The 27,468-nt window shown below is 39.1% G+C and overlaps 1 protein-coding gene across 1 annotated transcript; it reads left to right on the top strand.

The window, feature by feature from the left end:
- Window positions 1-927: 927 nt before the first annotated feature.
- Window positions 928-27,264, top strand: LOC124805358 (2-oxo-4-hydroxy-4-carboxy-5-ureidoimidazoline decarboxylase-like). The gene is made up of 4 exons (XM_047265899.1): window positions 928-954; window positions 10,574-10,843; window positions 17,965-18,106; window positions 26,990-27,264. Exons 2-4 carry the CDS (start codon window positions 10,624-10,626, stop codon window positions 27,165-27,167), a joined length of 540 nt encoding a protein of 179 aa, XP_047121855.1. The 5' UTR covers window positions 928-954; window positions 10,574-10,623; the 3' UTR covers window positions 27,168-27,264.
- The last annotated feature ends 204 nt before the right edge of the window (window positions 27,265-27,468 follow it).

Below are 27,468 nucleotides of genomic sequence, written 5' to 3'. Positions count from 1 at the left end.
TAGACTGATTGCACTTCTCCAATATTCTACCAATAAGCCGAAGTCTACAGCCCCAATTTAATCCTCATATCACTGAAAAGATTAATGAAATAAGTGGTAGGGACACTCGTGTTAAGAAACAGCTGAAATTGTTAAAACTAAACTAAGCTCCAGGCCCTGATGGAATCCCTGCCAGATTCTATACTGGATTTGTGGCTGAGTTAGCCCCTCTTCCAACTATAATCTACCATAGATCCCTCAAACAAAAAACTGTCCCCAGTTCTTGGAAAAATGCCCAGGCCACACTCATCTACAGGAAGGGTAGTAGAAGTGACTCACAAAATTACCGTGTAATATCATTGACATTGATTTGTTGTAGAATCTTACAGTAAATTCTGAGCTCAAATATAATGACCTATCTTGAACAGAATGAGCTCCTCAATGCCAACCAGGATAGATTTCAAAAACATCTATCATGTGAAACTCAACTTGCACTTTTCTCACATGATATACTGAAAGCTTTGGATCAAGGCAACCAGGTAGATGCAGTGTTTGCTGATTTATGAAAAGCATTTGATTCAGTAGTGCACCTACACTTATTTTCAAAAGTACAGGGTATCTAGTGAAATATGTGACTAGATTGAGGACTTTTTGGTAGGGAGGACACAGCATGTTATCTTGAATGGAGAGTCATCATCAGATGTAGAAGTAACTTCGAGTGTGCCCCAGGGAAGTATGTTGGGACCCAAGCTGTTCATTATATGTTAATGACCTTGCAGACAATATTAATAGCTTTTTGCAGATGATGTTATCTACAATGATGTACTATCTGCGAGAAGATGCATATATATTAAGTCAGACTTTATAAGATTTCAACATGGTGTGGAGATTGGTGACTTGCTCTAAATGTTCAGAAATGTAAAATTTTGCTGTTCACAAAACAAAAAAATGTAGTACCCTTCGACTATAATATCGGTGAGTCAGTGTTGGAATCAGCCAACTCATACATATACCTAAGTGTAACACTTTGTAGTGGTATCTAATAGAATGATCACACGGATTCAGTCATGGGTAAAGCAGGTGGTAGACATCAGTCTGGTTGAATACTGGGGAAGTGCAATCAGTTTACAAAAGAGATTGCTAACAAATCACTCGTGCGATCCATCCTAGAATACAACTCAAGTGCGTGGGACTTACCAGATAGGACTAACAGGAGATATTGAACCTTTACAGAGAAGGGCAGCATGAACAGTCACAGGATCATTTAATCCTTAGGAGAGTGTCACAGAGAATCTGAAGACCTAAACTGGGAGACTCTTGAAGACAGATGTAAACTATTCCGAGAAAGTCTATTACCAAAGTTTCAAGAACTGGCTTTAAATGATTACTCTAGGGATATACTATATCTCCCTATGTACTGCTCACACAAGGACCATGAGGATGAGATTAAAATAATTACTGCATGCACAGAGGCATTCAAACATTATTCTTGCCACAGGAAGAAGCCTTAATAACTGGTACAATGGGATGTACGCACTTCATGGTGGTTTGCAGATTACTTAGAAAAAATCACAGTGGATGTAGCCAGAAAGCTTAAATACAGGAATCTAAAAACATCATTTTATGTGCACTACACACTTGGATACAGATACAGATAGCACTCCAGCTTACTAAAAGAGTTAAGTATATAAAACACTTGCAATTCAAGGCAAATTCTATAATTTCGTTATGTCAAAGAAGAAAAAATTACTTTGTGTAATCACAGCTGTTTTACTCCCGTGCTTAATCTCACTAGTGTATATTATCTGTTCGTAATTTAGGACCTATTAAAGACAAGATTATTTTCTTCAGCCACAACTTTGGAACATATCACCAAAGTTTATTGTTCAATTTATTTTTTTCCGTGAACAACTGTGGTAATTTATATAAACAGGGTGGTCCATTGATAGTGATCTGGCCAAATATCTCACAAAATTAGCATCAAAAGAAAAAATAAGAACAACAAATCTGTTCGAGCGTGATGGGGGAAAACAGATGGCACTATGGATGGCCCACTAGATGGCACTGCCATAGATCAAATTGATAGACACTGTATTTTTTAAAAAAATAGGTACCCCCATTTTTATTACATATTCATATAGTACATAAATAAATAGAAATGTTTGAACATTTGTTTCGCTTTGTGATGGATAGCGTTGTAATATTCCAACACTTATAATATGCCGTGCCAATATAGATGAACAGTTGGTAACAATGTGGTTTTTTAAATTAAAACACAAAAAGTAGTTACATTTGGACTTTATTTCTATTGTTCCAATGTGATATATTTACTTTTGTGACCTTATCATAAATTACGGGAATGCATGCTGTTAGTGCATGAGCAACCATAATAACCTCATTAATGTAATAAATGCTCAAAATGATGTCCCTTAGCTTCAGTGCATTTGGCAATATGCGTAATGAAATTCCTCTCATCAGCAAGTAGACCGCCTTCAGTAATTGTCGCACATGCATTGACAATGCACTGATGCATGTTTTCAGGTGTTGTCAGTGGATCACGATAACAAATATCTTTCAATTTTCCCCAAAGAAAGAAGTCCATAAATGTAAGGTCCGGTGAAAGTGCACACCATGGTATGGTACTTCTATGACCAATCCACCAGTCATTAAATATTCTATTTAATACCATTTCAACTGCACATGTGCTATGTGCCGGACATCCGTCATGTTGAAAGTACATCACCATTCTGTCATGAAGTGAAATATCTTGTAGTAGAACTGGCAATACATTAATTAAGAAATTGGTATATGTTGCACCACTTAGATTTCCATTGATAAAATAAGGCCCAATTAGATGTCCTCCCACAATTCCACACCATAATTAACCTGCCAGGATTGCTGATATTTCATTTGTCACAGCCATCGTGTATTTTCCATTGCCCAATAGTGCATATTATGCTGGTTTACGTTACCTCTGTTTGTAAATGGTGCTTTGCCACTAAATAGAACTCATGAAAAAATCTGTTATCTCCTCATAATTTATTTTGTGTTCAGTGGCAAAAATTTATGTGATGTTCAAAATCATCACCCTGCAATTCCTGGTGCATAGAAACATGGTAAGGGTGAAATGTATGATGATGTAGAATTCTCATCTACATCTACATCTACATCTACATGACTACTCTGCAATTCACATTTAAGTGCTTGGCAGAGGGTTCGTCGAACCACAATCATACTATCTCTTTACCATTCCACTCCCGAACAGCGCGCGGGAAAAACAAGCACCTAAACCTTTCTGTTCGAGCTCTGATTTCTCTTATTTTATTTTGATGATCATTCCTACCTATGTAGGCTGGGTTCAACAAAATATTTTCGCATTCGGAAAAGAAAGTTGTTGACTGAAATTTCGTAAATAGATCTCGCCGCGACGAAAAACGTCTTTGCTGTAATGACTTCCATTCCAATTCGCGTATCATATATGCCACACTCTCTCCCCTATTACGTGAAACACAAAACGAGCTGCCCTTTTTTGCACCCTTTCGATGTCCTCCGTCAATCCCACCTGGTAAGGATCCCACACCGCACAGCAATATTCTAACAGAGGATGAACGAGTGTAATGTAAGCTGTCTCTTTAGTGGACTTGTTGCATCTTCTTGAAATGCAACCTTTGGCTCGCCTTCCCCACAATATTATCTATGTGGCCTTTCCAACTGAAGTTGTTCGTAATTTTAACACCCAGGTACTTAGTTGAATTGACAGCCTTGAGAATTGTACTATTTATCGAGTAATCGAATTCCAACGGATTTCTTTTGGAACTCATGTGGATCACCTCACACTTTTCGTTATTTAGCGTCAACTGCCACCTGCCACACCATACAGCAATCTTTTCTAAATCGCTTTGCAACTGATACTGGTCTTCGGATGACCTTACTAGACGGTAAATTACAGCATCATCTGCGAACAACCTAAGAGAACTGCTCAGATTGTCACCCAAGTCATTTATATAGATCAGGACATTTTTGAAATTCCCTATTCCCGCTCAGTTTATCTGCTACTGGTGTGCGGATTAGCCTCAACTGGAGCTAAAACACTTATTCAGGCATCTTTGCAGTTCTTGGTTGCATCTTCTTCTTTGGATGATCACTTCCGGTTTCTTTAAATACACTAACTATCCGACAAAAGTTCCGGACACTTGGATGCTGTCTGTCACGATAATGATCAACATACATAGCACAAAGCTTGTTGGGCATTTTGACCACAATAGCCATAAATAAACACCATACCTACCTTTTCTGCAGCTGTTGAACATTCCATTTTAACAAATTATGACTTTTGCATAATTATTATAACTGGACAAGCATATTATCATACCTAATTTAAGAAATGAATTGCACACAGTGTTATCAGGTGTGTTGCTACATTTGTGAGAATATTGCAGCACCATCCATCACAAAGCAAAACAAATTCCTATTTATTTGCATACTATAAGAATGTGTAATAAAAATGGGGGTATATATTTAAAATATGCAGTTTCTATCAATTTGACCTATGGCAGCACCATCTAGTGGGCCATCCATAGCACCATTTGTTTTCCCTGTCACAATCAAACAGATTTATTCTTCTTATTTTTTCATTTGATGCTAATTTCATGAGATATTTGGCCCAATCACTATCAACGCACCAACCTGTATATTTGTCTTAGTAAAATAATCTTACAGCACATTTATGTTGAAATAGTCCTTCTTGTTTTATTCCTAAACCTGATGTTAACCATTTTCATCTCTGAAAATGGTGATACTCTGTAGATTCACTAGTTTAAAATCTTTGGTCCAACAGAATTTCACTGCACCACATACTTATCTTTGTACCTGATGACGCCCTAACAGCCAAAAACCGGTTTCTGAAATAAATAATAAATATTCTAGAATATTATAACAGTGTTGTGTGTGTTTTCATTCATGAATCAGGAAACTTTCCAGAGTATTTAAAAAAGGCAAGAGTTGCACCTCTAATAAAAAATGCAATACGGAAGATGCAGAGGACTACTGGCCCATTCCTCTGCTATCATCATCCTCAAAAATAACAGAATCAATTACAAACACAGCTTAATGATATATGACGGTAGTATCTGTTCCCGAAAGAACAGTTACCATGGATGACCATGCAGCTTTGCTAGAAATGAAATGATAATTAAATGCTAATTTCATGAGATATTTGGCCCGATCACTATCAATGCACCAACCTGTATATTTTATCTTAGTAAAATAATCTTACAGCACATTTATGTTGAAATAGTCCTTCTTGTTTGATTCCTAAACCTGATGTTAACCTGTATATTTTATCTTAGTAAAATAATCTTACAGCACATTTATGTTGAAATAGTCCTTCTTGTTTTATTCCTAAACCTGATGTTAACCTGTATATTTTATCTTAGTAAAATAATCTTACAGCACATTTATGTTGAAATAGTCCTTCTTGTTTTATTCCTAAACCTGATGTTAACCATCTATTAGGCGTGTGGACTTGTTGGGAATGTGGATCTCACGGGAAGTGTACAAGGGATAAGTCCCTGCAGACGCACTATCCTCTGTGCTCGCGGTGGCTCAGATGGATAGAGCGTCTGCCATGTAAGCAGGAGGTCCCAGGTTGGAAACCCAGTCGGGGCACACATTTTCAACATGTCCCCAATGAAGTACATCAACGCCTGTTTGCAGCTAGGGTGTCCATTTAATTATCATTTCACAGCTTAATGAATTATTTGACTAAATATGACCTTTTAAGTGCTTCACAGTCCAGTTTATATAGTGACAGAAGCGAGGAATCAACCATAGCAGAATTTATGAAAATGGTACTTGACACTCTTGACAAGGATGAGCATATTATAGGCAGATTCTTAAATATGTCAAAAGCTTCTGATACTGTTGCTCACAAAATTCTGCTAAGTTAGCTATAATCATTTGGAATAAAGGTGTAACTAATGATTGGTTCTGATCACAAAGAGTACAGATAACATGAACCTCAAATAAGGTCAAACATTTAGTGAAATGTTTACCAACATGAAAATCTTTTAATATAGGAAATCCTTAAGGTCTCAGACCATGACCAACACTGTTAATAATATACATCAAGCACTTTCCCAACCGCTTTACTATTGGGGAAAAAAATTCTCCTTGCCGATGACAGCAATAATACATTCAGTGAAAAACAAGACAAATCCTTGTAGAGAAAGCAATTGAAACCCTCGGTGTAGTTAACAATTGGTCAATATGCAATAAAGTTATAAGGAGCATTCAAAAAGAAATGAGCCAGAGGCATAATTACAGAAACCAGTATCTGTATGTTAGAAGTATTGACCATGGCTGTTGAGGCACTCGTCCCACTGTGAAACAAGGCGGTGAATGGCTGTCTCATAAAATTACCGGGTCTGTGATGTTAACCAGTTCCACACGTACAGCTGGACATCGTCATCTGAGGTGAATCATTTGCCGCTCAGAGTCTTTTTAAGGGGACTGAAAATGGTTGTACGGAGGGCGGCCGAGAACCTCCCACTTGAATTTCTGCAGAAGTGCCATGACTTTGTTGGCCATATGAGTCTTTGAATTGTCGTGGAGCAGAATGACCCCATGGGTGAGACTGCTTGGTCATTTTGATTTGATCGCTTGGCGAAGGGTGGTCAAGGTTTATGAGTAACACTGGGCTTTCACTGTTTTCCTGCACTGCAGGAAGTGAATCAGAAGGGGGCCATCTTGGTCAAAGAAAAACGTCAGCATAACCTATCCTGCACTTGTGTGTATGGCCTTGGCTTTTTTGGTGGTGGTGGTGGTGGTGATGGTGACCCTAGATGCTTCCACTGGACACTTTATCATTTTGATTCTGGTTCGAAGTGATGACACCATAATTCATCTCCAGCCACCACTTGTGCCAGGAACGCATTCCATTCACGAGCATAGCTCTGCAGATGAGCAAGACAGTGGGACATTTGACATGCTTCCTGGTGTGGTTGAAGACTGTGGGGCACCCATTGGGCCACACTTTGCTCACGTGCAGTCATTCCTTTGTGATAGGGAGAACATTTCCAATGCTCAATCCGACCATGGTAGCTAAGGCTTTCACTATCACTTGGCAGTCCTGAGTAATGAGTGCATCCACCAGCTGGATGATGTCATCTGCAATGCAGTGTGGTGCTCCAGACTGTGCATCATCAGCTAGTGACATCCGTCCTTCTCTGGAGTGCTTGTGCCACGCCTTGGCCCTTGCAAGGGACATGCAGTGTTTGCTGTACACTTGTGACATTCGTCAATGAATGTCCGTTTCTCCCCTGTCAGAAAATGAACAACACCTCTTTGCTCTTCATTTGATGCCTCAATGTCACTGTTTGCAATGCGACTGGCACTGTTGGACGATTGATGCATGCTGCTGCTAGCTCTGTATAGTCATGTCATGTGTACGCGTGCCCTATAGCAGTGGGCTGTGAACTTCCATGCACTGTTTGGAATCACGCCTCATTACACAAGCCACGATATTGCTCTCCTGTTACCAGTTTGCACATTCCATACTCTGGCTCATTTCTTTTTGAACACCCCTTATACATCAAACACAAAGAAAACAAATGCTGTGAATTCTGGTATGAAGAAGTAAAATTATGGTTTTAAATTAAATGTAGGTGGACTTCTACAAAACTAAATCTAAATTTATATCGACATCTATAATCTGAAAATCACTATGCAGAGTATGGCAGACAACATACAACTGGCATGGTAGAGGAATGCATACTGATTCTCAGCTGAAAAGGTGTGAATATAAAAAAAGATTCTTGCACACAGTATGTCATCAGCATGTTACGCCCTCACAGACCTGACATCAGTGTGTAAAAGCCAGTCATTTAGTTAGATGCTATTTGTATACTCAATACTCAATTCTTAGTTTTGGAATACTTTTATGGGAAAAAATGCAAAAAAAATTGAAAACAGTGTTCAATATACAGAAGAGGGTGATAAGAATGACCAGAATGAAAAATGCTCTTATTATAGTACAAAAAAGATGAATATGCCCTGGGAACAGTTAGTGATGTAAAAGAAAGGAACTAGCTTTTTGACTTATCTGGTAGCTTCAAACACATTTAAGACAAAACACCATGACATATTCCATATTCACAATTATTTACTTGTTAGTAGTAGGACTCATATCATGCAATGTAATGCATCATGTCAAGTAAAGTATCATGATACATGATGTGTCGTATAACATAAGACAAGCTACAGTGTCATCCAATGTGACATTTAACACTTTGTGCAATATTCTTCCTATTGTAGATGCAGCCTGCTCTCTAGAAGCACACAAATCAAATCTGTATCTGTTTGTTCTTACATGCCTCACCATATATGTAACAGGGAATAGGTTTTGGACAGAAATGGTCCCGTTGGGGAAATCAGCCCTCCCTCTCCCCCCCCCCCCTCCAAAAAAACCAGAAACAAATTCATCCACAGAAATTTTATCTGCCCCCCCCCCCCCACCCTTCACCACCACCAGAAAAACTTTTTTATTTATTACCACTGAGCCATGATATTATTGCACCTGGTCTCCAGTAGCTGACAAACTGTAGGTAGGGATTCCTGACTGGGGATGGAGGAAAAAAGGCCCTAAGAACATATTTCTGGAAATGCATCATTGCCATGGTAGATGGTGCTGACGAATGACAGTTCCGCTGTCCATGTGCCATGTGTTCATTAAGTGTTGCGGATGATATGGACAGTAGTGGTTGTCATGCAGGATACACATAGCTGTACTTTGGCTTACCCCATGTTGGCAGGCCACTTGCCTGGAGCAGGGACTAAGGTTTGTCTCAATATCCTGTAGAACTCAAGTCTTCCAAATTTTCTGTATGCACAGTCCGTCACCTCCCTGCACGTTCCTCTGTCTGAAAGATCCCATGATCACACAAAAGCCCCTAATTGTGCAATATGATTGGTGTCTGTGAGGGTAATTGTTTTGGTATAGCCATGGTGCCTCTCAGCCATTTGCATCTTATGAAATTTGAACCAATTCACCCAAGTTTGAAACATAGCAGCAGCATGCTTCAAAAACTTTGCAGAAAAACATGTTTTTTGCACGTAAAATCCAAATGTGACAAGAGGTTTTTTTTTTTTTTTTTTTTTTTTTTCCCCCCCCCCCCCCAAACAGTTAAAACTGACATTAGGTCAATGTCCAATACATCAGTGGGCCAAATTCAAACCACCAGTCTTATTTGAGTCTGGAGTTATTTAATGGTAAAACCTGAACAGTGCATATACAAATGGTGCCATTAGCTGAGTATTAATTTCTGCCCAAATAAAGTCTTTTGCAAAAGGAATTAATCTATTTGCACAATTTGGCCACATGCTAGTTCCAATTCATCATTCAAATCTTGCATAATATATTGTAACATAGTAAGACAAATGTTCCAGTGGGCATATAAATGCCGCTGGTCCAGGCTAGACCAAAAACTTTTTACCTCTTGTTCCATGCTCAAAGAGGAACCGAGAACATAGACCCCTCCAAACCATGATTCTGCTCATGGCCTTTTCATACATATCTATTCCAGCACTTCCATACTGTGACAATAACCAAAGACAGAAATCAGATTTGTGGTAACAATCTGTTAAAAACATTAAGAATTTTAACTACATCTTGTGAGTACATTTAAGAATCAGTTATGCATATCAAATATAACCTTGATGATCACAGCATAAACAGTGCTGTCCATAATCATGGAAAGATACCTAGACTGAATTTAGGTTTTCCCAAAAAAGAATGTATTGAAAACCTAGCACAGCATTTTCTACCAAGCAAAAGAATTATAAAATAGCTTGTTTAAGGTGAATCAGGATACAATGACAACAAACTAGTTTAAAAGTAAGTATTATTCTGTACAGTAAAAGCTTATTAGGTAATACATAGTAGATGGTCTGGTAAAATGTGTAACACAAATAAATAACAGTAAAAAATCAGTCATTTTACAACATGCTTTCACATTATAATATTTTTTCTTCTCTGGACAAACTTACTTCAAAGCTCTGTAAAGGGTGATACTAATATCTTATACTCTTTATGAGGTCAGCATATCTTTCATTAGGGAAGGATGCTGATAATTTTTTTTCCAGTAAGCTAATGGGAGTTTATGCTACAAGAAATTGAAACCAAATGTCTTTGTCACAATCTTGATGCCCCCTGATAGTGTGTGGCATCTTACCTTATGAAATACTGAGTTTACAGTATGTGGAGTGATTGGTATTAATAAATGAAAGAACAGTATAGCACTAGCATTTTACATTAGCAGCATTAAATAACTTCTTTGATGAATGTATAAATAAAACAGTATTGTACAGTAGGGATAAGATAAATGAGATTGACTGTTTTAAGCAGACTGGCCAAGTGTTTAGAAAGATGGAGGTTCCACACTCTGTCCTGTCACAATGATTTATATGTCCCACAGTTTCCGTAAATTACTTCTGGCAAATGCTTCTACAACTACCTGTCCTATCATTGTCTTCTTCTTCTTCTTCTTCTTCTTCTACTACTATTACTGCTACTACTGTTACATGTCCCAATTTTTAGCCAAGGCACGGATTTGCTGGAGGTGCAGAACAGTTTATCAGGTGTTGGAGATGGCACTGGCATGGCTGTGCCCACACACAAAGAAGACGCCGACAGTGCGGGTGCGTGACTTGAATGCCATGACTGACGGAGAGTGCGCAGCGCTGCTGCTCAACGTGGTGGAGCGCTGGCCTGCTGCTGCCGAGGCCGTCTGCTCTGGCAGGCCCTACCAAAGTGCCGACCATGTGGCCGCTGCTGCTGGTGACTACCTGGACTGCTTAACACCAGCAGGCAAGTGCTCTAGGCCACCACCATTTCTTAGCACCATTACACCACTAGACCCAGTTTCCAAACTGTAATAAGTTCTCTCTATAGAACAGGGAAGAGGAATAGGAGTAGGAATACACATTTTTGGGACAAGTGGTATGTTTGTAGTATACAGACAAATGTTTTCTGACAATGTAGATACGCAGCTCCAAACCTCGTATGTAGATGTGTGCGCCCTGGTAACTACCAGTTCCTCACCTCACACCCACATAGGTGCTGACTGCACTCTGGATATGTCAATTCAGTGCATGAACTGCACACTTTACACTGCTGACTGCAACAACTTCTGAGGGGACCAACCTCAGCTGAAGACCTCTCTCTCTGCTCTCCAGTCATTGCAGATGGTGTTTGCAGTTATTTTTTTCTGCCCAAGTACAAAATTTTGTTTATACTTTTAGTGTCCCTTTTCCTATTCAAATTCATCACTTGACTTATATAAAATGTAGTCCAATACATTTGTTTTACTTTCAATGATATTCCTCTTGTACACTCTTTTCCAGAAACTGCCGATTCCATTTGACTGACTTCCTACTCCATTGCCATCACTGACAAAATTCCAATGTCAATTGCAAGCCTTGAAGTTTTTATTTCTTCTGCCTGAACTTCAGTTCCATTTCTCAAATTTTCCTATGTTTCCTTCTTTGCTTGCTCTACATCCTTCAACTCTTATAACAGTATTTCTGAATAATTTGAGACCAAACATTTTTTAAGAGGAGGACAGTGACATTTGCATGTAACATGTCACACTGTCAAATGACTTTGTCCATCTCAAACTTTTGTGGTGTATTCCCACAGTGAGAATACATTCCTGACATGGAGGTCCAGCTGCACACGTAACAGGAGCGAGACCAGGTTGTCTCGGAGACATCTCTCAGTTTGGTGATGACATCTGCCTCCCACTCTCACCCAGTTAGCAGTTGCTTTTGTATGTGCATCCAAAAGTCACAGTGCCTGTGGACAAACCATCAGTGCACAGGACTCAGAGGGTGCCATCTGTTCAAGAAGTTGTGACAATGCATTCACAAACATAGAAAGGTGAGACAGATATTTCTGTGTAGTGGCTCTGGTTATGTCAGGCGGTATCTTCCACACATTACAAGCCTGTCAGCATGCAACTGTTGTTACGTGTTTATGGGTACTCAATGGCTAGGTTACCAATGTCCATAACTGTTATTGTTCCTTTCTGTTACAGCATCCATTTATTGATCCATGTTCCACAAATTCTAACACAAAGAAGAGTGTTCTGTGATGTAGAATCAGTTGAAGTACATATTAAAAAAGAAAAGTTAGTGCACCAGTGGTTAACCATCATGAAACTGCTACATTGTCCTGCTGTTGGGACTTTTTTGTGATCAGTCTTAAGAGCACTTAATGTAACCTGCCATGAATTCCTGTCTTGTGTCAACCTCTTCATCTCAGAGTAGCACTTGCAGCCTATGTTCTCAATTATTTGTTGGATTATTCCAGTCTCTGTCTCCCCCTGTAGTTTTCACCTTCTACTTCTTCCTCTGGTATCATGCAAGTTATTCTCTGATGTCCTCACCTCCTCATCAGTTATCAGTCCACCCAATTTTTGTCGTCGTCCTACAGACTACATTTGAAGCATTCTCTTCATTTCCAGTGTTCCTACAGTCCATGGTTCCCTACTGTAATATGATCCTGTGCTTCAAATAACAGTCTCAGAAATTTATTTCTCAAATAAGGCCTATGTTCAATACTAGTAGATTTCTTTTGGCCAGGAATGCCCAGTTTGCCTGTGCTAATATGCTTTGTGCACCATGCGTTACTTTGCATCCAAGGTAGCAGAATTCCTTGTCTGCTTTGTGGACCCCAACTTTGACATTAAGTTTATTACTAAACTCATTTCTGCTACTTCTCAATACATTTTTCTACCTTCAGTTTGCTCTCAATCCATATTTTGTACCGATTATACTGTTCATCCCTTTCAACAAATTCTGTAATTCTTCATTTTCACTGAGGTTGGCAGTGTCATATGTGAATCTTGTATTAATATCCTTTCACACTGATTCTAATTCCACTCTTGAATCTTTCTTTCTGTTTCCATCATTGCTTCTCCTGTGTATAGGTGGAACAGTAGAGGTATTTCTGTCTTACACACTTTTTAATCTGAGCTCTTTCTTCTTGGTCTTCCATTCTTATTGTTCCATCTTGGTTCTTGTACATACTGTATATTAGCCGTCTTTACATATAGATTTTCCTGATAATTTTGCACCTCTTGCACAACTTTACACTGTTGAAGAATTTTTCTAGGTTGACATACCTATGAAGGTCTCTTCATTTTTCTCCAGTCTTGCTTCCTTTATCAACCGCAATATCAGAATTGCCTCTCTGGTGCTTCACCATTCTTAAAGCCAAATTGATCATCATCTAACAGCTCCTCCATTTTCTTTTCCATTCTTCTGTATAGTATTCTCATCAGCCAATTGGGATATACAAGATGTAAAACTAATTATGCGATAGTTCTCTCACTTATCGCCCTTGCTATCTTTGGGATTGTGGGGATACTTTTTCCAAAAGTCTGATGGAATATCTCTGTTCTCACAGAATCTACACGCCAACTTTAGTAGTTGTATGTTTTGATTGCTAGCCAAAGAAACTATCCCTAGATGATGTACATGCTTATAAAAACAATTTTAACATAGTGTAGTTCACAGGAAAGCAGCTTCTTTCAGAACAGATAGTACTTTATCAGGTATACTAAATAGTTGGCATGTGTCTGTCTGCAAGGGTGACCTTCCTTTAAGTGACTGAGTGTATACAGGGTGTCTCAAACCTTTTGGGTCAAATTGAAACAAATGATAGTGGGTCCACAACTAACTATATTGAGATAGGGAACCAACTGTCAGATAAGCATATTTATTGTGTTATGAACATACATGGCATATGCCACATAATGATTATGTACCTCATACTAATTGTTCAAAGTGATGACCACCAGTCTCAGTGTGTGTATTGGAAGGGTGCATGCTGTTCTGCTGCACTCTCACAAAGATCCCAGGTGTTTGTCGTACTCTGCAACATGTAGCATGTAATAACAGTGGACATCGCTGACCACCAATGGTTTGGAAGGTGAGGTCCTCTCCCATGGCCAGCTTGACTGCTGGATCTCACGCCTCTAGAGTTTTCATCTAGGGTTACGTCAAGACAATGGTGAACAAAACCCTCATTGAGACAAATAAAGATCTGCTCGCTAAGGTCTAAGCTGCCTGTCTCAGGGCACAACAGGCACCAGGGACCTTTGAGAGAGTGCGCACTGTTGCCACACATGCACTGAGACTGGTGGTTGTCCCTTTGAACAATCAGTATGAGCTACGTTATTGTTATGCAGTGTATGCTGTGTATGTCACAGTCTAATCAGTTGTGGACACACTATCTTCAATTTCTACTTGACTCAAAGGGTTAGAGACAATCTGTACATGTTTCTCCTATTAGATAAAACATGTTATACCTGGCAGGTACTGTACAGTAGCTTGCAAAGTGTAGAAGTCAATGCTGATTGCAAAACTGTGTGTTTCCTCTGTCTCACAATAATTTTGGTAAAAGAACACTGTATTCTAGAACATGATTTCTTCTAAGTACAATAATATGTGAACAACAAACAATTTAGATGCTGGGAAATCAATATGCACCAACAGAAAAAATCACAGTACCAAAAAATAATTAATGCGGTGTAATGCTGTTTTGAGAATACATTTGTCTAGGTAACATATTTAGTGATTAACAGTACAAGATCACAGGTCAATCCAAGTGCAGAATACGCCATTACAAAAGTAAAACACCAGTACATTAACAATCTGTGTAACTGCCAGAATGTTGAATGCAAGCATGCAGACTTGTGTTGTACAGATGCCAGATGTCAGTTATGGGATAGAGTTCCACACATGTTGAACTTGGTCAGTCAATATAGGGATGGTTAATGTTGTGTGTGGATGATGCTCGAGTTGTCATCCAATGATGTCCAATATGTGGTCAACTGGAGACAGATATGGTGATTGAGCAGGTCAAGGCAACATGTTGATACTCTGTAGAGGATGTTGGGCTACAACAGCAGCATGTCAGCAAGCTTTTCCTTGTTGGAAAACATCTCCTGAAATGCTGTTCATGATTGGCAGCACAACAGGTCAAATCACCAGACAGACATACAAATTAGCAGTCGGGATGCACGGGACAACCCCTAGAGTGCTCCTGCTGTCGTACAAAGTCACATCCCAGACCATAATTCCAGGTGTAGGTCCTACATGTCTAGCATGCAGATATGTTGGTTGCAGGCCCTCAATTGTTCTTATTCTAACCAACACACTGCCACCACTGGCACAGAGGCAACACCACCGTTAATCAGAAAACAAAACAGACATCCACACTGCCCTCCATCAAGCTCTCACCTGACACCATTGGAATCACAAATGATTTGGTGTCAGTGGAATGCACACTAAAGGGTGTCTGGCTCGCAGCTGTCCCTGAAGTAACCGATTTGTAACAGTTCATTGTGTCAATGTTTAAACTCAGTGAGGTGTTGATAAAGGCATATTTGCAGCCTTAAAGGCATTCTTGGCTAATATCAATTCCTCATGTCCAATCTCAAAGGTAACTAATACTCATGACTGTTCTGTCATATATTTCGAATTTTGACTAGATATCATCTTTAAGATGTAGACACATACCTCTGCACTTTTGTTTATGTCACACAACTCCGTCTTGGTATTGCAGTTTTCATTTTTTTGCTGTCAGTGTGATTATAGGCATATAATATTTTGTGTTATTTGACACTGTATAATGTTCCAAGTGTTGTAGTGCCGTACATGAAAATGGGCATATAATATTTTGTGTTTTTTGACACTGTATAATGTTCCAAGTGGTGTTGTGCCATACACGAAAATGTGTAAGTTGTAATACAAAAGAAGAGCCGGCTATGAAACCCAGTTCCCCATGCGCACATGACGGTCTTGTGAGGATTAGTTCGAAGTCACTCATTTTAGTGGAATGTAATGAAATGGAATGATAACATAGGATCAGTTGTGGGTAAAGCAGGTGGTAGACTTCAATATATTGGTAGAATATTGGGGAAGCGCAATCAGTCTACAGAAGAGATTGCTTACAAATCACTCATGCAACCCATCCTAAAATATTGATCTGGTGTGTATAACCAATACCAGATCGGATTAACAGGGAATTTTGAATGTGTACAGAGAAGGCCAGCACGAATGGTCACAGGTTTTTTTTAATCCGTGGAAGAGTGTCAAGAAGATAGTGAAGGAACAGAAATGGATGACTCTTGAAGACAGACGGAAACTATACTGAGAAAGTCTATTAAAGTTCCAAGAACTAGCTTTAAATGATTACTCTAGGGATATATTGCAACACCCTAAATATCACTCACACAGGGATCGTGAAGATAAGATTAGAATAATTACTTCATGCAAAGAGGCATTCAAATAATCATTCTTCCCACACTCCATATGTAAATGGAACAGGAAGAAACCCTAATAACTGGTACAATGGGATATACCTTCTGCCATTCACCTCATGGTGGTTTGCAGAGTATAGATGTAGATGAAATACTGAGGTATAATCTCTCTCTTCTTCTAGCAGTGTTTCGAACACACATGACTGTGACAAGATTTTGCTGTGGCTTCAGTTTTGTATAGCGAATGAAGATACTGATTAAGGACCCAAACACATCTATGCTAAACACAGACAGGAGGATAATGCTGTGTACATATGAAATTATTTTTGTTTCTATTGCTGTGAGGGTGAATTGTGCACTTCATACTAAATGTGTTCTTGTTATTAACCACAAGTGCCGCTAGGGAGTATGTGTACTGGCAAAAGAGTGTGAGGATCCCTATGTCTTAGAAGAACAAGATGTTCAGTTATCACCTTTACATAATAGTCTTCACTATACATTATGATTACATTATAGAACAGTATTGCGGGGAAAATAGGCTAGCAATCTCATCTAGTGACCTACACACAGCGAGAGATTTCTAAGTGCAAAAAGTAGCAAAACTGAACAATATTATTAAACAATGGAAAGTCCAGGACGGAACGTAACAATATTACAAAAAAGATAATTGCTGCTCACCACATAGTGGATATGCTGACTCGCAGATAGGCACAACAAAATGCTGTCCAAAAGCTCACTTTCCAACAGTCTTTTTGTTGTGCCTATTTGTGACTCAGCATCTCCACTTTATATGAGCAATATTATTGTTATTCCATCCCAAATTTTCTGTTATTTGAGGATGCCTAAGAACTTCACACATGATAACTCGTATAACTAGTGCCAGTTGAACTCTACTTCTAGTACCTACAAGTCATTTTTATTTGTTTGGTATTTCATAATGTGGGTCTTTTTAAAATTAAGGTCCAAGCTGTTTGCTGTGGACTAGTTGTAGGCCTGTTTCACTCTCCTAAAAAAACTGAGACAGAATTACTGGTCATTACTTACCTTAAAAGCACCAATGTATAGTACTACTGAGACACATACAGCAATAAAAGTGACACACTACATAGTTTACAGAACTAATAGTTCCTCACTATCATGTTGAGAACCTTAGCTGCAGTACAATTATAAGGTTTATAATTTAAACAGCATCAAGCCTACAAGTATTATTTTAAGAAAATATTTAAATCAAACCATTACTGTTTTAGGATTTACTACAACTCTACCTTCATGCTGGGGCCTCATTTTGTACTCTTAACTGGTTTTGTGCACTAAGGTAAACAAGAAGTTTTTGTTTAAAATGGTAAACGTACATCTCTTGTAAGTTAACTGAATTTTGAACAAAAAACTATGTTTTTCTTGGTGCACAAAATCAATTATATACACAAAACAAGGGACCAGTGAGAAAAACTTTAAGAGCCATTTGAAGCTGGATTTGTAAATAAACACCCAAAACTGGAAATTGTTGATTTAAATAATCGTTTCTAACTGTGCATATGGCTAGTTGTTGTTGTTGTTGTTGTTGTTGAGAGAGGGGGTGGGATGAAACTTCGCTTTCCTCATGTTACACCGATTCTCTTGTGCTACAAACTTACAAACTATACAAACATTTCCCCTGTAGACAAGGAGGAGGTTCTGCGCAGCCACCCAGACCTGGGCAGCAAGGAGCAGCTGACAGAGGAGTCCAACAGGGAGCAGCACATGGCTGGCCTGCAGACAAACTCCAAGGCAACCGTCAGTGACATACATGAGCTGAGCCTCAGGTAGGCATTCCATGTTTATTTTCTTTTACCTCTCTGCATTATCTCAAGCACTCATTGTCTTTGTAAAGAAGAAATGAGAAATACTATTGTGTCAGTAAAACAACTTTTTTTTCAGTACACAAGAACACAGTAGGTCCCACATCATGTAACACTGGACTCAGACAGTTTCACTCTATGGTAATTCCCAGAGTTCATATTTGTATGGAAGAAATAATTACACTTCCTAATACACATTCTTCTCAAATTATGTAACTCATGCAGATGTTGGAGCTTTCTGTCAGTCTAATTGTGATTTTCTGTGTCGCTGTCATTCATGTTTGGATTTGCAGTACCATGCACTATACTACAGTCAGAAGTTTCTGTTAGACTTTCTTTGTGACTGTGGAGTCTTTCCACATCCCCAGAAAAATCTGCTCTGGTCTTCCTCAGTTTTTCTGTCCTAGTTACTACTCAGCTATGTTTTTTTGTGTAAATTTTTTTACATGTTGTACCCACATCTCTGTCAGGGCTTCGCCTACTGATGCAATCCATTTTATCACCTATATTCTATCTTTACTGCAAGTCTCATAGAATTCCACAACTTTCTCAGTTTTTAAAAATTATTAATTCAATCATCATGTGAGATAAATGTTATCATGTATATCCTTCCAGAATGTACAAGAAGTCACAGTATACATTAACAAAGACAATTTTAATCTGTATGCTTTATTAAGAATTATACTACCACTATTATGCTGCTCACATTTACACCAGCTAAATCTAACCAAGTACTTGAAAGAAAGCTGCTGCTTCCTGTATGATATTAAATCACTGCTGTTCAAGTTTAATATTCACTTGACCAGACTGGTATTTTTCAATGAAAAAAGTCACCTGCAGCTGTATATACAAAGCCCTATTTACAATATATGATTACTTGTCATGTGGTTTTGCAAGGAACCTTGCTATTTGCCATGTAGCTAACAGAACTTTTCCAATTCTTGAATCTAGATATTCAGATAATTTAGAGGTGGTGTGGCTAATGAGGTACATTTTCTTTTGAACCATTATGAGTCCCTGACTTCTACTACATCAATGTCAATACTCCAAAAGTCACCTGACAGTATGTGGCAGGGGCTACTATTTACTTTTGGTATGACTGTCTGACCTCTGTCTGACGAGGTCACACAAATCTGATATGCCGCGTACCAGCCGATTGCATACAGCTGTAATTCCTGAAGTTTTGGAACATGCGTACATTCTCATTTGAGATTATCAATGGATTACAAATAAACACCTCACTGCACAGCTGCACTGGGACTCTGAAGGTGTTATTCTGTTTTATGGTGAAATGACGAACTCTGAAGTTTATTGTGCTACCATCAGGAAACTGGAGAAACAACTTTAATGTGTTCATTGCCACAACAATGCAAATGAACTACTTCTCCTCCAAAACAACACAACCCTTGCTCAAGCTGCAAGGAGATCACAAAAATTCATTGGACTGTTGTTCCTCATGCACCCTACAGCCCAAATCTTGCACCTTCGGACTTCCATCTGTTTGGCCCAATGAAGGACGCATTCCACAGGAAGCAGTACATAGATGATGGGGAGGTTACTAATGCAGCAAAACGTAGGTCTGACATCAACCAGTAGAGTGGTGCTGTGTGGGCATACGTGCACTCGCAGTAAGGTGGCATAATGCCATCGCCTTGGATGGAGATTGTATTGGAAAATAGGATTTTGTAGCCAAAAGAGTGGGGAAAAATACGGTGTATTGGAATCTTGCTGGAAAACAACCTTTTCTCAGAAAAAGAAATGTGTTGCATTACTTATTGAATGATCCTCATATCTCTGCCTGTCAAATTCACTGATTGCCTTATGTAAACTCTTTGTGTTGTTCAATCTCCCTAGCTGAATACCTCCTTTTCTGCATTAGTTGACAGACTTAATGGAAAAGTGGCCGCAAACCAAGTAAAGAGACAACAGAGCAGGCTGCTCGGAAGTATGAATTAAGGAAGCTGTTTCTGACCCAGCGTGGACTATGCCAATTGTTATTCACTGTAGAGGGAAGCTCGTAATTGTACCAGGTACTGTGTGATCGTTTTCATTTCGTTTACAGAAGATGATATATACTTGCATAGGCACTGCTATTGTGAAATAACTGAAAGTAGACTGTCATCTGTAAAACGAACATTAATAGTTTCTTTTTACAATATGTGGGTGTGTAAATCAACTACACATCAAAGTTCCACACACTGTGTGGAATGTGAAAACTTATTTGAAAAGTCATAGCTTCTGACACTGGAACAGGGCTACTACGTAAACGCATGGGGGGGAGGTGGGGGGGATGTCGGAACTTCATAAATGAAAAGAAACAAGACTTATTAATCCAAAGCCTTGACAATGTAGCACACATCATTGTTTTGAAGAACTTTACAATTGAGATAAGTCAGTTTTTGATTAGTTATCAGTTGAAAAAGGCTGTAATGTACATGCATGGAATCAATCATCAGTTAGTTGATGGCGCTCAGCACTATGGTATCAGTTAGTTGAGAAAGAGAACTTGTGTGCCAGCACAGGTAACCATTGACGGAAGAGAGTCAAACGAATATGAAGTTCAAGAATTATGTAAATACACATTATTTTACTTAAATAGGAATTTTACACACACAAACGTATTTGAAAAGAAAAATTCAATACCGATAATTTTATGCATATTTCGTTCATTTAACTTACCACTGAAAGGGCAAGAAAAAGTCATCAGTGAAACTCTCGCTGAATGACTTTTCAGTAAAAACATTAATTTGTCACAATGACATAACATACAGCCTATTTTAAAGGTGCTTGTGTTTTGCCTGAAAGCGTTTTGAAAAAAGATCTCTTGTATTTACCTTGCAGGTGTAAGATATATGAGAGGATTATACTGATAGTTTTTTTGAATTTACTGTGAATTTTCTTCTCGAAGAATCCTCTTGTGGAGTGTCTTTCCGCACTCCAACAGGATTCATCATGCAGGATGGAAGGTGAAAGTCTTTAATGTATTCAAAAAGTTTACATTCCAGATGAAGTTGAATTTAAACCCCATGATGAGGCTGCAATTTGTCCTATTTACATTTTCCTTACCAGTATGTATTTCTAAGCATGATCCTGTGACACTTCAGAAACCAAAGCACCTTATTTGGATTTCAAAATTCTTTTTTCCAGGTGAAATGTAAATACGATTTTACACCATTTTACAATTTTTAAAATAGAGAGGTACCCCTTCCCCTTTGCCAGCTAAGGAAAAATCATGAATGACTCACCCTTTTATGCAAAGAAACCAACTAGGGGGTGCCAAAAGGAAACAATCAAACTTTAAAATTATCTTAAAAACTATTCGTTACAATGCAAGCAGTCAAAATTTTAAAAATCTACAAATAAAAAAAGCAACAGCTTCTCATAAGTATGTGTGTGTTTCACAGTTGATAGAAAAGACGAAAAATGTGATTTCATTACATACGACTTAACTATTATATATGTTCCATAATTATAAAACAGTTGAACTCAAATGAGGAATGAGTGATTACACAAGAAAGGAGACCCAGATGGGAAAGACGAATGGAGGAACTAGACTGAGGAACAACACCAGCTGAAGTGACCTTAAATGGCCTTTCCTGTGAATGAGACTGACCACAACCAAAGTGAATGGTGAAGAACCATTCCTTGTAAGTCATTCCTAGGTCTTTCTGCCACTTCAGTGAACCATTCCTTCAACCCATTCATTCATGAATGTCCCCCTCTATGCAGCATCACACTGAGTGCCACTGTCTACAGTGCTGTGGATCTCATTTCTTTATTTACGTTAGACAGGTGCTAGTAGAATATCTTTGCAACAGCGTGCCTAACTCCATCGTGAATCATAGTTGAGAAGCTAAGCTCTACATAAAAATTATTTTTGTGTCTTATATTGTGACTGGGTAAATCACAGTTCAGTTGAAACTGATTTTTAGTATTCATGACAAAATTCATGAAGAAGTATAGCGAGGGGTCCAGAAAAATGTAGACTGTCTTTGATAGTCAGTATTAATGGAACATAATGACATATCACTACAATTCTTGCATGGAAGGAAGGTTATTTCATTTGACTGAACTACAGCTGTCAGCGTTGCTAGTGGGATGGCTGCACAGGATGTCTTGATGGTTTCTCGTAGCTCCTTCTGTGTGGCTGGTTTCTGTTGATAAACTTCATATTTAAAGGTCCTCCATGTAGAAGTCAAGAGGTGTAAGGTCTGGAGAATGCGGTGGATGCTCAGCTCCTCTTTGACCTGTCCATCATCCAGGCAGATTTTCATCCCAGTAGGCTACGACATCTCTGAGGTAGTAACATGGAGTGCCATCTTGTTGTAGGTAAAATCTTTCATTTCCGAACACCTCACAGATGGCCGGTAAAATGGAAGTTTGCAGCATATGAAGATGCACCTTACCAGTTACGGTACCTTCAAAGAAGAATGGGCCACACCACACCACACCACACCACACCACACCACACCACACCACACATTAACACCTGGTAGATTAACATGTTTGTCCATGTCAATGTGAAGATTTTCAGGAGTCCAATACATACAGTTGCAGTGGTTTACAGTACCGTTCAGTTTGAACTGCACCTTATCGGGTCAGATAACCATCCCTCCTCATGAAGCATGCTTTCAAAACACTTGCAGTACTCCATCCTTCGACCTGTGTCGTCCTCATTCATAGTGTGCAGCAATCTTTGAATGTATACTTTCCACTTCGCAGCCTTCAGAATTTGTCGTATATTTGATCACCTTACCCTGCTTTCATTTGCACCCTGTTCCACAGATTTTTGAGGTGACCCAGTAAACTGTCGCAACACAGCAGTGTTGGAAGCTGGACTTGATGTTTTTCCTGGGCCAGACCTTTCCTTATGCTCATCCTGAATGGTACTGTCAAGTTTCAAATTTATCCCGAATACAATAAATTGTTGTATGTGTTGGTGTCTGAGTTCCATACACATTACGGCATTGCCATTGTACCTCCATCATGTTTTTGTACTTCCAGTACCACTTCAATAGGACCTTGTGTTGCTCATATGAGAATCTTGCTGCTCTGTCATTTGCTGGAAAACGTGTGCCAAGATCTGTTGAGAAAACAATGGGTTATGCCACTATGCAAAGATATATCACATTTACTATCAAAGACTGTCTATATTTTCTGGATCCTCTGCATTTATTGGAGAATGAGAATGAAAATTCCAAGACCCTCAAATAGGGTTGTATAAGATGTGCAATTATCTACATGGCACAATTCTCTTAATCCTGACTTTCTCTGAATGGACACTATTTACACAAGATGCGCTGTCTCAGAAGGTAATTTACCCATGACTACAGGGATGTAAAATAAGCCACCTCTGGTTTTTATGGTTTTTAGGTGAAACACATACTGAACTGAACTGAACTTCTTGAATATTTTATCTATGTGTCGAGTACAGGGGTGTACAAGAGGTGGCCAGGAAAGGGCAGCTGCCGCCCTCCCCCCACTCACATTATTTAGTAAATTCACATTTAGCACTGCCAGATGGACAGGCATATAAATTCAGTGTTAGTTTGAAGAAAGCCGGCAAAGGTAATGCATATTTACTAGTAGAGAGTGTGTCCAGTGCCAACTGGCATGAAATCAGTTTCAAAACTGTTTTGTCATTCATCACAAAACTGAGCTACAGTGCTTACTTTTTGGACACTGATATATTGCTGTCAATTGCTTCCTAACCAATAGCATTATATCTCACATTACTTTTCAGTAAATCATCTTCACTAGCTTCCCATTAAAACTCCTGTTTAGTTACAGTCTTCATTTCTTTTACATGAACTAATAGGGTTTTTCTGCATTTTGTTACCTGTTGGCCAGAGAGTGAGAGGCAAATCCCACAATGACAATTCCAAATTAATAAATGTTTCCCATACAACTCTTCATCTACCCTCCACAGGAATACTTTAGGTTTATTTAGTTTTGCCTCCTATAGCTGCAATTAACTCCTAGTCGATACTGTTCTCTCAAATGATGATGTTAATGTGGTCTTCTGCAGAGATATTATCTCTGAATTTTTACAACAATAGATGGAATAATTCAAAGTAAAATCAACATATTCTGTTTCTACTACTCACAAACTGAAATTTTCTTTCATCCATAGTCAATCATTAATTCCTTAACGTCATTGTGTTATTTAGTTGCCTCCACATTCTTTCAACACTTTTTTCTGATTCTTCCAGCACTCACTCACTGCAAGGATTGTATAACACCCTCCACAGTTTTTTCATACTGTTGTTGTTGTTGTTGTTGTTGTTGTTGTGGTCTTCAGTCCTGAGACTGGTTTGATGCAGCTCTCCATGCTACTCTATCCTGTGCAAGCTTCTTCATCTCCCAGTACCTACTGCAGCCTACATCCTTCTGAATCTGCTTAGTGTATTCATCTCTTGGTCTCCCTCTACGGTTTTTATCCTCCACGCTGCCCTCCAATACTAAATTGGTGATCCCTCGATGTCTCAGAACATATCCTACCAACCGATCCCTTCTTCTAGTCAAGTTGTGCCACAAGCTCCTGTTCTCCTCAACTCTATTCAATACCTCCTCATTAGTTATGTGATCTACCCATCTAATCTTCAGCATTCTTCAGTAGCACCACATTTCTCATTTAATCATACAGTAAAGCTGCATGCCCTCCGGAAAAAATAATGCTGTAGTTTCCCCTTGCTTTCAGCCCATTCGCAGTACCAGAACAGCAAGGCCAATTTGGTTAGTGTTACAAGGCCAGATCAGTCAATCATCCAGACTGTTGCCCCTGCAACAACTGAAATGGCTGCTGCCCCTCTTCAGGAACCACACGTTTGTCTGGCCTCTCAACAGATACCCCTCCATTGTGGTTGCACCTATGGTACGGCTATCTGTATCGTTGAGGCAGGCAAGCCTCCCCACCAATGGCAAGGTCCATGATTTGTGGGGGGGGGGGGGTTCATACTATAGGTATTTAAAGGGAACAGTAACGCTTTCCAGTCATACTACACTGATATCTATAATTCCATGACAGTTGTCACATTTTTGAGCATTTGTTCCTTCTTGTATATAAAATAGTCAAAGCAAAGTTATTTGCAGAAGTAACTTGAGCACAATGTCATTTCATACCTATACATAATTTTTTATCTAGCACACAGGAATGGGCTGTCTTTTCGTATCAGGGGACTGAAGTTACACAGCACGTCAATTTATTATGACTTTGTTCTACTTCGTTGTTTATTTCAAGCATGTTATGTGAAGTTCTGACAGAATGTAAATACAATGCCTGACAAAACAAATGTGAAGAACCCAGAAGATGCGGTCAGATTTCAATACAAACTTTGAATGCATACACACCATAATCAGGCACATAAATAATGATAGTTGCAATTCTCTGTGGCAGGTTGAATAGTCAAAAGAGTGTATTGTTTGTGTTTAACATTGTTACCATGCCTGGTAGGGTATATAATGGGTGTGAAGAGGATCAGATGTCGAGTCAACACTGAAACATGTGAAAATGCCAAACACTAGTGTGAGACAGCTTTATCAGCATCAGAGGAGTTTGAAAGCGTCCTCGTTATGGATCTCCATTTGGCCGGCAGGTCGAATCGTATAATATGCTAAATTTGCAAAGCATTTAGATGAGACAGTGGCGAACGCTGTAATGCACGTGAACGTGAGGGCACGCATATTTGTTGTCAAGGTTCTGGACAACCACATCTGGCCACCAAAAGGGAGAATTGTCTTTCTGCGCTCTAAGCTCATTGTAGCCCCTTTACATCCTCATCTGCAATTCTACAACAACTAATGGGCTCCTTGATATATTCTGTGTCATCCCGCACCATTGGTGGAGACTAGTAACAGGTGGACTAGGGAATTAGTGTGACATTCATTGGCTGTCATTAACACCATAACACAGCTTTATTTGCAGTGGTGCCATGGCTGGGAAATATGGACTGCTGGGACGAATGGCATAAAATTGCGTTCAGCAATGGATCACGGTTCTGCACTACCCCGGATGACAATCGTCAATGAATATGATGGTGACTTTGGGAGATGTAGTGTTCTTACAATGTTTTGGAGGAGCACAGCCATGTTACTCCTGGTGTCACTGGTGCAGGGAGCCATCAGGTATGACTTCACGTCACGGCTGACGGCAAAATGGTGTGTCACGGACAGCCTGTGTCCTCACGTTACTCCTCAAGTGACAGAATCACAGTGCCATCTTTCAGCAAGACAATGCTTGTCCACACGTGGCACTTCTATGCCGCAACCAGCAGGATCACCAGAATCGTCCCAAACAGTACACGGGTGAGACTAGTTCAGATAGCAACTTCGTTCCCCAGCGCCAGCATCCAGGATATCGAGGACCAGTTACAACAGTAGTGGACCACCTAGCCTCAGAAGAGGATACAACAGCCTTACGACAGGCTTCCCAATTGCATCAGTGTGCTGACATTGCCAAGTTCTTCGTAAATTTGACTCTGTACTGTAATTGCTGAAATAACATCACACACACGCTATCAACCCATGAAGTTTCATTTCGTTTCCTGCTCCCCTTCTGGGACCTTCACTTTTTTTTCCAGGCAAGTGTAACTTAGGAATAACAGTAACAACTCACGAAATAGTAGAAGCAGTGAGTCATCGACAGATGCACAAATAAAGAGCAAAAACTCAGCTAACTTTTGGACAATATCCTTTCTCAAACTAGAGTACACACATGCGCACACACACACACACACTACATACACTTCTACTACTCGGTGAGTTGTTACCTACACTCATAAAATATTTACTTTGTAACTACTGGAATACAAATTTGATTCACATGTATTTTTTTTTTTTTTATTCCAGCTATAAATCAAAATTTGGATTCCCATTTGTAATTTGTGCACGGGAAAATAAAGCAGACACAATTCTTGAAGGGCTGAGGAGGAGGTTACAGAATTCTAAGGAAGACGAACTGGAAACAGGTATTTCTGAAGTAAAGAAGATATGCAATTTAAGAATAAAAGATTTAGTTGAAGACTGAACTTTTGCATCATGTATATAACAACTTGTTATTCAATGTATATGAAATAAAAACCAATATTTCCCTTCAAATAAAAATAAAGGTGTATCAGCTAGAAGTAGCACTACACTGGCTTAATTTATTAATTCATCATGTTTCATGGATTCCAGCGTCAGGAACAGTGCTCAGGGACATACAATGAATGCATTGTGTGTTCCAAAATTGCACAGCTGACAGAGGAATCAAAACAGTTGAAGATGAGATTAAGCAATGGACACAACTAAACAACGTCTGTTTTCTATGCAGTATCTTGTAGACAAAA

Source organism: Schistocerca piceifrons, chromosome 7, assembly GCF_021461385.2.
Source record: "Schistocerca piceifrons isolate TAMUIC-IGC-003096 chromosome 7, iqSchPice1.1, whole genome shotgun sequence".
Taxonomy (NCBI): domain Eukaryota; kingdom Metazoa; phylum Arthropoda; class Insecta; order Orthoptera; family Acrididae; genus Schistocerca; species Schistocerca piceifrons.
This window is presented reverse-complemented; position numbering and strand designations above follow the sequence as displayed.